The sequence below is a fragment of the Aythya ferina genome, assembly GCF_964211825.1.
Source record: "Aythya ferina genome assembly, chromosome: 5".
NCBI lineage: Eukaryota > Metazoa > Chordata > Aves > Anseriformes > Anatidae > Aythya > Aythya ferina.
The window spans coordinates 17423533-17436255 of NC_140301.1; the positions used below are offsets into that span (position 1 = coordinate 17423533).

General features: G+C 34.2%; 1 protein-coding gene across 5 annotated transcripts in view; it reads left to right on the forward strand.

The window, feature by feature from the left end:
* SHANK2 (SH3 and multiple ankyrin repeat domains 2) overlaps positions 1 to 12723 on the forward strand; it is a 347944-nt gene that overhangs the window by 49820 nt on the left and 285401 nt on the right. For all 5 annotated transcript variants that reach the window (XM_084522208.1, XM_084522207.1, XM_084522209.1 and 2 more), the window contains 6 exons: positions 1103 to 1174; positions 1736 to 1844; positions 2120 to 2271; positions 3065 to 3232; positions 5422 to 5538; positions 9971 to 10048. In XM_084522208.1, the coding sequence (XP_084378334.1) occupies positions 1103 to 1174; positions 1736 to 1844; positions 2120 to 2271; positions 3065 to 3232; positions 5422 to 5538; positions 9971 to 10048 (696 nt within the window). The remainder of the gene's footprint in view (positions 1 to 1102; positions 1175 to 1735; positions 1845 to 2119; positions 2272 to 3064; positions 3233 to 5421; positions 5539 to 9970; positions 10049 to 12723) is intronic.

A 12723-nucleotide genomic window follows, 5' to 3' on the forward strand; every position in this document is an offset into this window, starting at 1 on the left:
CACACTGTACAGCAGGAAGCTGGGTACAGAACTGGCATTTAATTAATTTTGATATTGCTTGTATGGTGGTACATCACCCAGTAGTAATCTGTAATTAACAGACACCCCACTACTAGAAAGAAGAACCAGGGTCCAGAGTGAGTTTTGAGTCCTGGCTTTTCCAGCAGTTTATTTCTGAGAGCCAATCAATTATATTCATATTATAGCCATAAGCAAAATAAATAACTGCATTATTTTATCTGTCATATTTTTTAGTGTTCTGTTTCATGAGTGTTAACTCTACAAAATTCTTCTAGCAACAGCTAAAGGATTGCAATAAATGGGTTAAAAGTGATCTTTTTTAAAAGCTGTTATTACAGCCACCTACCATATAGTCTCCTTGCCCAACAAATGTGCTGCATTCTTTGAAATGTATGTAGTATGATGAAATAATAGGAAATTATAATTATGTAAACATGATTTTGGCTGTAGATCTGTCTACTCTAGCCAAAGGGCATCAAACTGCTCACAGTGATTGAGTTTCAGTCAAAAGAGACAATCCTATGAACCTAATTCACAGGACCAGTTCTGTTAAGCATCAGGAAAACTCTTCCCATGTGTAAGTGCTGCCTATGCTGTTTAAGGGATTTTTCAGGAATCTTTTTCTTTAATTTAAGTTTCAGAAGTGTTATGCTGCTATTTTGAAATATGTATTTTGTTATTTAACATGCCTTCCCAGGTCTTCTTTCTATCTGAGGCTATAAATGAAATGCACAGATGCCTTTAGGGAGAAAGCTTTTTTCACTGTAATTCTTGCTTATTTACGTAGATTCTAGAGGCTGATCGTATTTCCCATGTAACTCCACTTATTTCAGCATATTTATACAAGATAGTAATTTTCTGTACATGAACTGTATGGCCATAATGACACTAAGTTAAGCTGATTATTGGGCTGATTATTGGTGAATATTCAAAATGAAATACTAAGCCTTTATTTTTTTTTTTTATTTTTCCAAAATCTACATCATCATGAATACTTCCTGGTAAGGTCAGAAATATTCTTGTTATTATTTTTTAAGCAAAATGGGATATTTTAAATTTTTGTTTGCTTGTTTCCTCTCAGTTTCGATACAAGAAAAGAGTATACAAACAGTTCAATCTTGATGAAAAACAACTGGCCAAGCTTCACACAAAGGTATGCCCAGTTTACTGGGGAAGCAAACAATTGTGTTCTAAGAAAAGTAATGTGTCTGAGAAACTGTAGAAGTTCATTACCACCTGGTCCAATTACCAAACAACAAGTAGTATGTGTTTGTAGTGCCAACAGAGATGTGTGAATTGTGATATGGGATTTTTGCTTATAGAAAACTCTCATGTAGGTGTACAAGTAGTATCGAATGAATCGTATTACGTAAATACAACATGCTTTTAGCATGCTGCAGAAATGCTGATCTATGTTTTTAGACTCATTTTCAGGTCAGAATAATAATGATCACCTTATGTTATCCTAATTTCCTGCTTAAAGAATCTTTCATTCACTTGTTCCTTAAAACTATGAACAACAGAATCCTCTCATTGTGTTTGACTTCTAAACTTTACAAACTGTGTGGTGTATGCTCACAGCATAAAGTTGGGTTCTCCAGGAATGTGAATTTGTTCCATGGTATCAATGGATATATAGTGACAATATTTCACTTTTAGTCAAAATTTTCCTTTTACAATCAGAGGATGATTAATTTGTCACGCTTTGTTTCAGGCTAATTTGAGAAAATTTATGGATCATGTTCACCACCTCTCAGTGGAAAAAATCACAAAAATGTTGGACCGAGGACTGGACCCCAACTATCATGACCTAGAAAGTGGAGGTCAGAACAATAAAAGTAGCAGCATAGCGTAGTACCATGGGGTTGCTCAGCCTAAACTGATTAACAGGTTAAATCTCATGCATTCTTTCTGTTGCCTTCATAATTCTAGGCTAATGGAATCTGTATGGTTTTGCTGTCCAAAGAAGGAAATTGATAATTTATGATTTTCTTTAATTAGTACTTTTAACTTCACATTTTTAAAGTTTGTAAAGCAGATGTTCTTTATTTTGTAAACTTGGTCATCTTTTTCATGTGTATACTATTCTATTCTTCAGAAACACCACTAACTTTGGCAGTTCAGCTTGACAATACAGTAGAAGTGATAAAAGCTCTCAAAAATGGAGGAGCACATTTAGACTTCAGAGCCAAAGATGGAATGACAGCTCTACACAAAGCAGCCAGAGCCAAGAACCAAGTAACCCTCAAGGTAAATGCTTTTAGTAGCAAATTACACCTTACTTTATCCAGAAAAATACATAAAGGAAAATGCATTCAGTTAATTACTGTATTGTCCCCAATGGATCTTTTAATACATATTTGTTCCAGTGCTTTCTAGTGGTTTTAAAATCTTAGGATTTGCTTTCAATAAGGGGCCTTTTTACTTCTAACTTTTGGGTAGTGGTGAAATTCAACTTCATTCACTGATAGATTGGGAAATATCTGCTTGAGGAAATAGGGATAGTATTATTGCTGCTTATCTCTGAAAGTAAATGCCAGTGATACAGATTACACATTGTATCTTAACATAGTCTTTTCTGTTTTCTTTCATATTTTAACAGGTATTCTTATATCACTTTGATATGCTAGATTAAATCTTATGTTTATGGCATTTGCTTATTGCCTTTTGACAGATATTGAAATTGCATGACATTTTTGATAAAGCATCCTGTAACTGAAGAGGTAAATGTGTTTCAAAGTCAATGCGACATTTTCAGAGTGCCAGTTCTGAAATTGAAGGAAAGATGGAAATAGGACATTGTCACTCACCCTTTCCTTGCTGTCCCTGTAGGCACCTTGAGGTCCTTATTCTTCTGGGGTCATTCCTTCCTCAGCTTACCCTGTGTTGCAGCCCATTCTTTCAGCTTGTAAATAAGTGAGCAACAAACACACATTATGGGAAATATCAACCTTGTAATTATTTTACAAAAAAGGTAGAAAAGTCTCTTTTCACATACAAGTCCCTCCAAAAGATAGTTTTAACAGGTTGTGGTTGCTTTCAGACTCTTTTAGAACTTGGAGCATCTCCTAACTACAAAGACAGCTGTGGCCTGACACCTCTGTACCACACTGCTGTGGTGGGAGGGGATCCTTACTGCTGTGAACTGCTACTTCATGAACACGCTACAGTTAGCTGCAAAGATGAAAACGGATGGCAAGAAATTCATCAGGTAGATAAGAATATTTTTTGGTTAGAGTTCAAATAGTACCAGGAGATGTGCACCATGTATATTTTATGGTTAAACAGTGTTTTGAATGCCATTTGTATATGTTTAGTCCTTGTACATACAAGTATGGAATTTTTTCTCCATTTTCTGGATTTTTTTTTTTTCCATTTTTCTCCAGAAAATTTCCTTTTTCTGTTTACATATTGCTTTGCATTCTGCTACGGTCAGTTAGAAGTGTAAGCTGTCCCAATAGAATATTTTTTAACTTTTTAGTCCTATGGTTACTGTGGATTTTGCTGCAGAAATTGCTACTGCAGCTGGGTGCTAATCATATTTAGTCAATGGAATCTTGGAAGTTTGAAGCTTAGCAGCCTTTTCGTGGCACTTAATTTAAAAAAAAAAAAAAAAAAAAAAAAAAAAAAAAAAAGGCTATCTCAATCTTTTTGTTACTTGCTAAATGTTGATTTCCCTGGTAATACTTCTTGTGTGTTTGTCAGATATACTTTCTTCTTTCTTGGAGATACCAGTCTCTCTCCATTGACCATGATGGGGAGCCCTGACAAATGGTCTGAATGGTTTGGACAGCTTTCCTAGCATGTATACCTAGGGGAAATATATATCCCTTGTGTAAATTGTCTTCCAGAGCCTCCCAATAAGCTGAATAAAACATTGCTGTCAGATTGCCAGAGGAAGAGAAGTTTAAACCCAACTGTAGCAAGGAAAAAAAGTGGGGGAAAGGCCTGGTTTTAGTCCAGCTTATTGTAGGAAGAATAGAAAGTTGGACACCTGCACATTCATATCTAGCTGTTGATTGACTTTTAGAAATAGGACTGAAATGATCATTTATGGCTCATTGTGCATTTCCTCTATTCTCCCCCCCACTCAGAAACACAGCTATGGTTTGATTCTGTTTCTCCAATTTGCTTATTTTCAGATGCTTGCTTTCTATTGCCTTAAAATATTCCTGTTCTAACATCAGCTGCCATGATGTTTCCATTAGTTTTTGCATATAACTTGTAAATGAATAAATTAATAATCACCGTTTTTCTGTTTTTGGTTGTTTGTTTGTTTTGTTTTGTTTTGTTTTTCTGTCTCTTGCAATTTAAATTTAGAGAAAGAAAAGATGTAGTGGTTAGGGTACGAGTCTGGGATTTGGGAAATCCAGTTCAATCCCAGATGTGTCACATTTAATTTGTGCGTTGAGCAGTACACTAACACTTCTGATCCAAATTGCAAGGTGAGGTGATATAATTCCCCCTGAAGTCAGTAGTAATTAGATACTTAAGACAGGGTGAATGGCTTTGTATATCTGTATCTTTCAGTTTAAATTCCATATTATTATAGGAATAGGAATCCATATATTATAGGAGTGATACTGATCTGAGATGATGTCAAGGTAAAAGTATTATGAACTGGGGAGATGCTCAGTTGGTGTGCTACAGAGAAGAAAGGAGTAAAGTAATTGAGACTTATGAATTGAAAGAATGTGATTTTTCTCAAACTTATTTGCAAATCAGGAAAATTTCAAATTTCAGTGGAGTTTCATTCTGTACAGGTTTATCTACAACTGTTCAGGGTTTAACATTCTATCTGTGTGAGTGAAAGTAACATTTGAAGATTTTCCCTCTTTTGGGGAAAATCTGTACATCTGGTGACATCATATAATCTGAAAATTATTATTTCAATTCTTTTGACCAGATTTCCCTAAACTGTGTTCACACCTTAAAATCAGGCTTTGGAAATCTGATCATCTTCAGTGCCATCTAGTGGACAACTTTCCAAAGATTTTCCAGGACAAAAAAATTACTTTCTGTCAACTGTTAAACATGATTAACTGGCTAGGAATATTAGTTCTGTTTATATATTCTGCCTAAGAATATATTAGAAAAATATCAATCTTTGTATTTTCTTAATAATTTACGTTGCTGTTCGCCAAGTACTTAAGCATATGCTTAAATTTTTGCACAGACTTGCTGTGCCTGAAGTGCACGCATCTGAGTTCATAGACAGATATGCGGATCTGGTTGGTAGGCTTCCCATTCAGTCCAGGGGTGGTTTTAAAAATTAGGTCTAAATTTAAGTAATATATTATCTGATTAAAAAATGAAAAAAAAAAAAAATGTTTGCATGGAATGCTTGCCTGATACAGCCAGATTGTATCATAACAGAGATATTAATGTATCTCTTCATAGGCTTGCCGGTATGGACATGTCCAACATCTGGAGCACCTTCTCTTCTATGGCGCAGACATGTGTGCGCAGAACGCATCAGGAAATACGGCTCTGCACATCTGTGCCCTTTACAACCAAGTGAGTGAGCACACACATTCTCCACTTTTAAACATTGGTCCTAGAAATTAGAAGGGACATAATTAAACACAACTTTATTAATATTTTAGTCACTGATTACAAATAAGGCTGCTCATTGTTGGTAGCAAAATTATACCTATTGAAATAAATATACATATTGGAAAAGAAAACAACACAATGTATGACTGGACTGTTTTTTAGTGTTGTATCTAAATATTTGTTTCCTGGTAATAACTTATTGCTGTTTTGCTAAAATTTAAGTTAGAATTAAATAAGAAACACTTGGAAAATACTGTAGAAATATATCTGTAGATTATACAAAAGATGTCTAATGTTCTGCTATTTACAACTTGTGTAGCCATTTACAAATAACAGAACCATTTTGATTTGATAGCATGTAATATTCTCTCTGCAGAGATGGTAGGGAGGGAATAGGTTTTACAACTATGTTAAAACACAGCACGTTTAATGTTACATTGGATTAGGAAAATACAAGTCATGAGATGTGACTGTAACTAGTGAAACATCTGTTAAAGCATCTGCTTCTTAATTAATTACAATCTCAGCTTTTTCAAAAGTCTTCTCAAAGCAGATTCTTCAAGTATTGAAGACATGACTGTTTTAAAAATAGAATTTGGGGAATAATTTGACAGTTGACTTGTTGTGTGTGCCATAATTGATTTCAAATCAAAAAGAGTCCAGTCATACAAAATTTCCCTGTTAATGCTCTTTATTGTTTGAAGCATGCAACATATCTGTGTGTAAGCGTCTCTGCGGATTGCTTGTTGCTCCCTGTCTGCTGGTGGTCTTCAACAGGTTAAGTTCCTGGAACAACTGGGTTAAGCTTAGTTTTTTTTTTTTTAAGCTTAAGTTTCTTTTTTTAAGCTTTTTTTTTTTTTTTTTTTTTTTTTTTTTTTTGTGTGTGTGTGTGTTTTGTTTTGTTTCTTCTGTAGGCATACAAATTCCTAGAGGATTTTGCAGAGGATTGAAATTCACTTTTTTCTCAACAAAAATTTTGCATTTATGCTTCCCATCAGGAATTAGACACAAGTAACTATAGGCATTTTCACAGTTAAGTGAATATTTAAAAAATATTTTTTCAAACTTCATTTATTTCACTTTTTAATAGTAAAAATTTTGAAGTTTGGACCATATATAAACATAAAAATGCCAGTTAATTTCTTTTTTAAAAAACAACAACAACAACACGTTATATTGCAATGTTTTCATGGCTATAGTTATTTACAAGATCACACACTTGTAGCAAATGTTATGCTGTATGATATGGAAATTAGAATAATCCTGTTGAATGACAGTATTTTTCATGTAAAGGTGTGTTCTCCTCCTGATGTTTATAGAAAGAAATATTCTGTGGAAGATTCAGAGAATCTCATTGAAATTTTATCTACAGATCATGAATGTTTTCATAGTCCTTAAATTGGGCTTTTTGACTGGAAGTTTTACAGCTTGTGGCTACAGTGTCCTGATTTTGTTTTCCTTAATCAGGAATAATGTAAAAGTTTTTCTTTTATGCTGTCAACCATAACCCATGTTGATTTTTTCAACTTAATTGAAAGTTGTTATTAGCTAATGTGGAAGGAATTGTGTTTACCTTTTCGAGAAGAAGAGGATGGGAAGGATGGCAAGATCCTTTTTGCCTCTTGATTCCTGTAGATGGAGTCATTACCCATTGGATTTTTCTCTTTCAGCTTTCCCCAGGGAATTTTCTCAGGATTTGTTTTCTTAAGTACCAGCTAAGTGCTGATCAAATGACTTCTTGTTCTCTTGTTCTTTTAAAGTTTTTTTTTTTTTTTTTTTAATTATCATTATCACTATTATTATTATTTTGTGGCTGTCCAGTAGATCAATGAAGTGTAGACAGGTCTTATACTCTGTTTTTTCCAAATAAAAATGCAGGGATGTAGAGTGCCTTCTTTCAGTCTGAGGACTGGATTCTATGTGGAAACTGTTGTAGTATTAACTCAGGTAATCAGAACTCAAACACCAAATTTAATCTTATCTGCTGACAAGCCCAGAGATCTCTGAAAAATGCTTTTTCAGTCTTATGATGTCTAAAAGGCTACTGCATATTCGATTCATAATTGATATAATGAATGAACAATGCTAAGCTCTCAATATCAGAAGTTATTAGTTTGTCCAAATTGCAAACAGAAGTTGTGGCATTGGTAGGAAGCACCTTATAAACAACGAACTCTTAAATATGGAATTTCTCTTGAATTAAGGGGGGGAAAAAAAAAAAGATAATCCGAAGCATTTTTGGTTCTGGCTTTTCTGCTTATTCTCCTTGGTTTGTTCCCCTTAACACCAGACATATGAGAAGGAGACAAAAGGAAGAAAGACTTCAAAGCCAGAAATGCTTTTGTTTGTTTAAGAAGAAGAAACAAAGAAAGAAAATCTGTACTTCATCCAAAACAAGATTTTATTTGTTTTATGTCAAACAACTCTGTCCACTTTTGACAAAACTTTTCTTATCAAAACCATTTAAGAAATAAATCAATTTACATTTTTTTTGTTACATTGTATATAACTGCATTGAAGATTGTGAAGAATGTAAAAAATACGTTATTCCTGGGGGAATAGTGGTCACTGTGGGAATATAATAGAGTGTGTAAGCCTAGCATCATTTAGCAGTCAGTCTGAAACAAATTCTTGGGAAAGTAACCTGGAAAAGATTATTTGTATATTTATTTATTCATTTAAACCTGGAGGTCATCCTCTAGGTTGCAGCACATTTACTTCTTTTGCATATCTAATATAGAAGTCAGAAAAATTAGAAAACTGACATTTTACGCATTGGTCTTTGTCTTTCTGTGTTTAGAGATACAGTGAACTCACCTAATGTTCAGATTTTGGTACAAGCAAATGAGACTATATTATATATCTTTAAAAAATACTGTCTGAGAGATGATTACTAATATAGATGATAGATGATTACTAATATCCTATCTTGAGACAGGATTCATTTTATTGTTTCAGTCTGTTATGCAAAATAGGAAGTGTGGGAGCAAAAAGAAACAAAAGAACATCTTTTTGGAGTAATGAACCTTAGTGAAAGGGTAGGATACCTCTGCCCCAGATGTATTTAGGACAATCTTGTGATGGAGGAGATCGAGAATCTGCTGTGATAAATTAGAAAACATGAGGAAAATTATTTTTAGTCATACTTTCTACATGTTTGCTTATGACATAAAACCTAATAAATAAGCTCAATTTCTGTCACTAAAACAGCTAAACTGTAATACTCTTTTATCTGGCTGCAAATTCACTGTTAGAAATGAAAGGTAGCACTTTGAAATATTTCATTTGGTAGAACTCCATAACATAACATGGCAAAAAATCTGAAAAGCACAATAAAATTAGTAGAAATGTTCATCATCAGAAAACAAAAACAAACTGGTTTGCATAATATCCTAAGATGAACACTGAAGATGACATATAGGAAATAGAGTATATACATATATGGATTGCCAAAAAGTCTAGAATTCTGAAAAGTGTTCCAGAACCACAGAGGATTTCTGACAGGTCACTCATACTTCAGAACAGTGTAGACTAAGGATACTCTGTGTAAATCCAAAACAGTTGTTCTTAGAGGATTTCATTTGCAGATTTCCTCAGTTCAGAAGGTCTTGAGCCATACATTTCTCTTTTCCTTAAAAGAAGTTTATTGGGTTTGCACTGTAACTGTTAGTATTTGGGGGGAAAAGAGAATAGGTTAGATTGGTCAGTACGGTTCCAGGTACACAAAACAACAACAATAACAAAATACATTAAATGTTTAGCATTGAGGATGAGCAAGAAAATAAAATCAAAAAACTCAAACCAACCAACCAACCAAAAAAAACCAAAACCAAAAACAAAACAACTGAAAGCAAAGAAAGAAAACAAATCAATCAAACAAACAAACCAATAAACCGAGAAAGTTCACGCAACCGGTAAAACTGCTTTATATAATTTTTAGCAGTAGGGGAGGATATCATTCATCACAAGTACTGTTTACCGTACCTTGAACAGTGTGCTATTTTCCCTACAAAATAGGCAAAAAACATATGGGAGTCAAATTTCACTTTGAACTAATGCATTTACTTCAAATTCTTGTTTTTTGTTAAATATGGAATTTCCACAGTACAATTTATTAAAAATTTAATAAGATGTTTACATCTCACATTCCTTTACTTTTTTTTTTTTTTTTTTTAACACTTGCAAGTAGTTTCAACTCTAACACATTGCAAAGCACCTAAAGCCCTGTCACGCATTTAAATACTACTTTATAACTTATTTTCTCAGACTAATACATATATTTTTTGACTATTGCTGTTCTTATTTAAGAAAATATATTCAAAGCAGCAAAACATCTCATAGCCTCAACATCTGTTTAGGACCATTATTAAGTTTACCCTTTTACCATTTTCAGGAGAGTTGTGCCAGAGTGCTGCTCTTCCGGGGAGCAAATAAGGAGATTAAGAATTACAACAGCCAGTCTCCGTTTCAGGTAAGGGAAAAAAAAAAAAAAAAGCCTTCCTTCCTCCTGCCCCTCAACAATATTTACCAAAAAAAAAAAAAAAAACCACTCTTATTTTTCTGTACTATGTGAACTAGGTTTTGTCGATTCTTCCTTCCTTGGGTGTGATGCCAAAAAACTGGGAAATGTTTCAAGGACAGGGTTGGATTAAGTGCAGTGCAGTCAGTGATAAAGGTTGAAGTTGTCTTCTCTTTCACCACAAGGAAAGTCTTTCTTTGGATTAGTCAAAATTCACTAGATGTTTTTTCATCATTTGCTCATATTACTTAATTAAAAATCCAGATGGAAGAAAGTTGTCCAAAAGGGTTGCCAGGTATATCTGACAACCTCTAAGCCCTCATTTCTGAAGCAGTCCTAATTAGTCTGGATTTCAGTGAAACATTCGTAATACAAACTGGCATGTGAGAAAGAGGAATGAAAGTTGCAATGTTTTAAGAAAAAGATTTTTTTTTTCAATTTACAGAAAATAGTGCTTCTAGAAGAGTGATTACACAGTATTACTAAAACGAACTGTCCTGTCATGAAACATGAGGGGAACGTTTCCCCAAAACAAATACTCTTTTAACAAAAAAATCCTGATTTACCTTTGCATCTTTCCGGTTACATTCTGCTCCCTAATTGGAGCATAGAATTAAAAAAAAAAATGAAAAACAAACCTCAGACAAGCAAACCCACAAAATAAAACACCTTTTCTCTTTTGCTTTGACAAATAAAATTGATCGAATACTTGCTATGTCCATGTAGGTCTTGGAGTTGGCTTCTCAGAGTTTATGCCTGGAAAATGCCTCTGTCTCCTAACAAAACTCTGGCAAATATTTCTGTATCAGTTTAATTAGCTCTGTACTTTGAAGGTTTTCTGGACATAGGTTGTGTCTCTTGAGCTTAAGAGTTCCACCTGCAAATCCCAGCCAGATCATTGTTTTCTCTGGAGACCGTTTTCCCAAGATTAGGGAAACACTGTATTAATAATTTAATTTTAGGGACCATTTTTAGATTTTCAGACTGCTAATAATCTGCCATCCAAATATGCACTAAGCACAAATTCACTAAGTACTAGATAATACTTAATCATTGCACCTTAGAATTAGGGAGTGATTTAACTGGGTGATTAAGAATTGGAAAAGAGAAATCCCAAATTTTTGGAGGGGTGGGTTGCAGTGTCATCTCTCTACCTTGAGAAATCAGATTTTATTCCTGTGTATATTTGAGATTCACTATTGCCTTTTTTTCAGGGTTTTATGTGGGGAGGGTAAATGGAAGGCAGAATAATTTCCGTTGCTCTTCCTCTTTATACTGACTGCTGCAACATTTTTACTGTTCCTCCTAAATTAAAAAAACACAGGAAAAAAGGCAGAAAAAAGTCTTTGTAAAAGCTAGCGCTGATGGTTATAGGGCTTCAAGTAGTGAAAGGTGACTAGCCAAAACCAAATAATGTCAGAACAGCAAGCAAGCACAGTGACAAGAAGAAATAATTTCAAGAGAACAGTCTAGCTGTGGAAGTGTGCTTACTGACCAGTGAAGTATTCCCTGTCCCTAGGGAATAAAATGCTTCTATTTGTTATCATTTATTATATGTTAACACTTCTGACATTTGGGCTTTTGATTGGTCCTCTACCCCTAGTCGGGACAGAAGGACTGACAATTAGTTTGACTTTTTTTCTGTCCTTTCTACAACCATGTGCTTAAAAAAAAAAAAAGGAAATTGCTTTGCATCTTTTTACTCAATGGTGTCTTGCTTTTAGGTGTAGGAAATATAAGAAAAGGTGTAGTTTTTCCAAATGCAGTGAGTAGAGAAAACCCCAGTGGCAGCATTGCAATTAGAATTAATTCTTTGCCATCTGTCTGCTGCTGACCCAGTCGATCAGACACCACAAGTGGAGCTGTTATAAAATTATGCAGAATCCCCTTGAGTTAATAGGATTTTGCATACTAAAATTGTTTACTCATGTAATCAGTAGCAAGGAACATTGAAGCATCTCATATGTACATAATGAGAATGCTTGTAGCTGCATGATCTATTCCTTTGAGTAACCTCCATTATGTTATTTCCCCAGAAATCTAAAAGGATCATTCCTTTGAATTGCTGCTTACAAAATTGATTGTATGAAAACTGGGCTTTTCTGTAAATAAACAGTATCCATATATGGAGAGTTTTTATACTGCTTTCAAGGCAGGCCAAAGCTTTTAATTATTATTATTTTGATGAAAATGGGGAGCATATTTTGACTTTGCATCTTGCATTAGTGGCCAGTGAATATATTTTAATTTTACTACACATAAAAAAGGAGGGGGTGGTTTGGGGGGTGGGGTGGGAAGGAGAGTGTTTGCTTATTTCCAAATCAAGTCCTTATTAAAATAAGCACGAATTTACAGGATCATAAAGGGAGACTCTTCTGAGCTGAATTCTGTGCCATTTAATTTAGGTATCCCATACTGTGTTCTGGGTGGGCATCTCTGCCTGGGATATGTCTGTCTTTTTTACCTTTTCAGTTTCTGTCAGAATTAGTATTAGAATGGCATTGTCAAGTGTCAAAGCCATGCAAAAGCTTGTATATGCTTCCCAATTAAATGCATAACATTTTATTAGCCACTTTTGAAGAAATGAGTTTCATCCAGACTGATTACTGGGATCTCTCAAGTTAGTA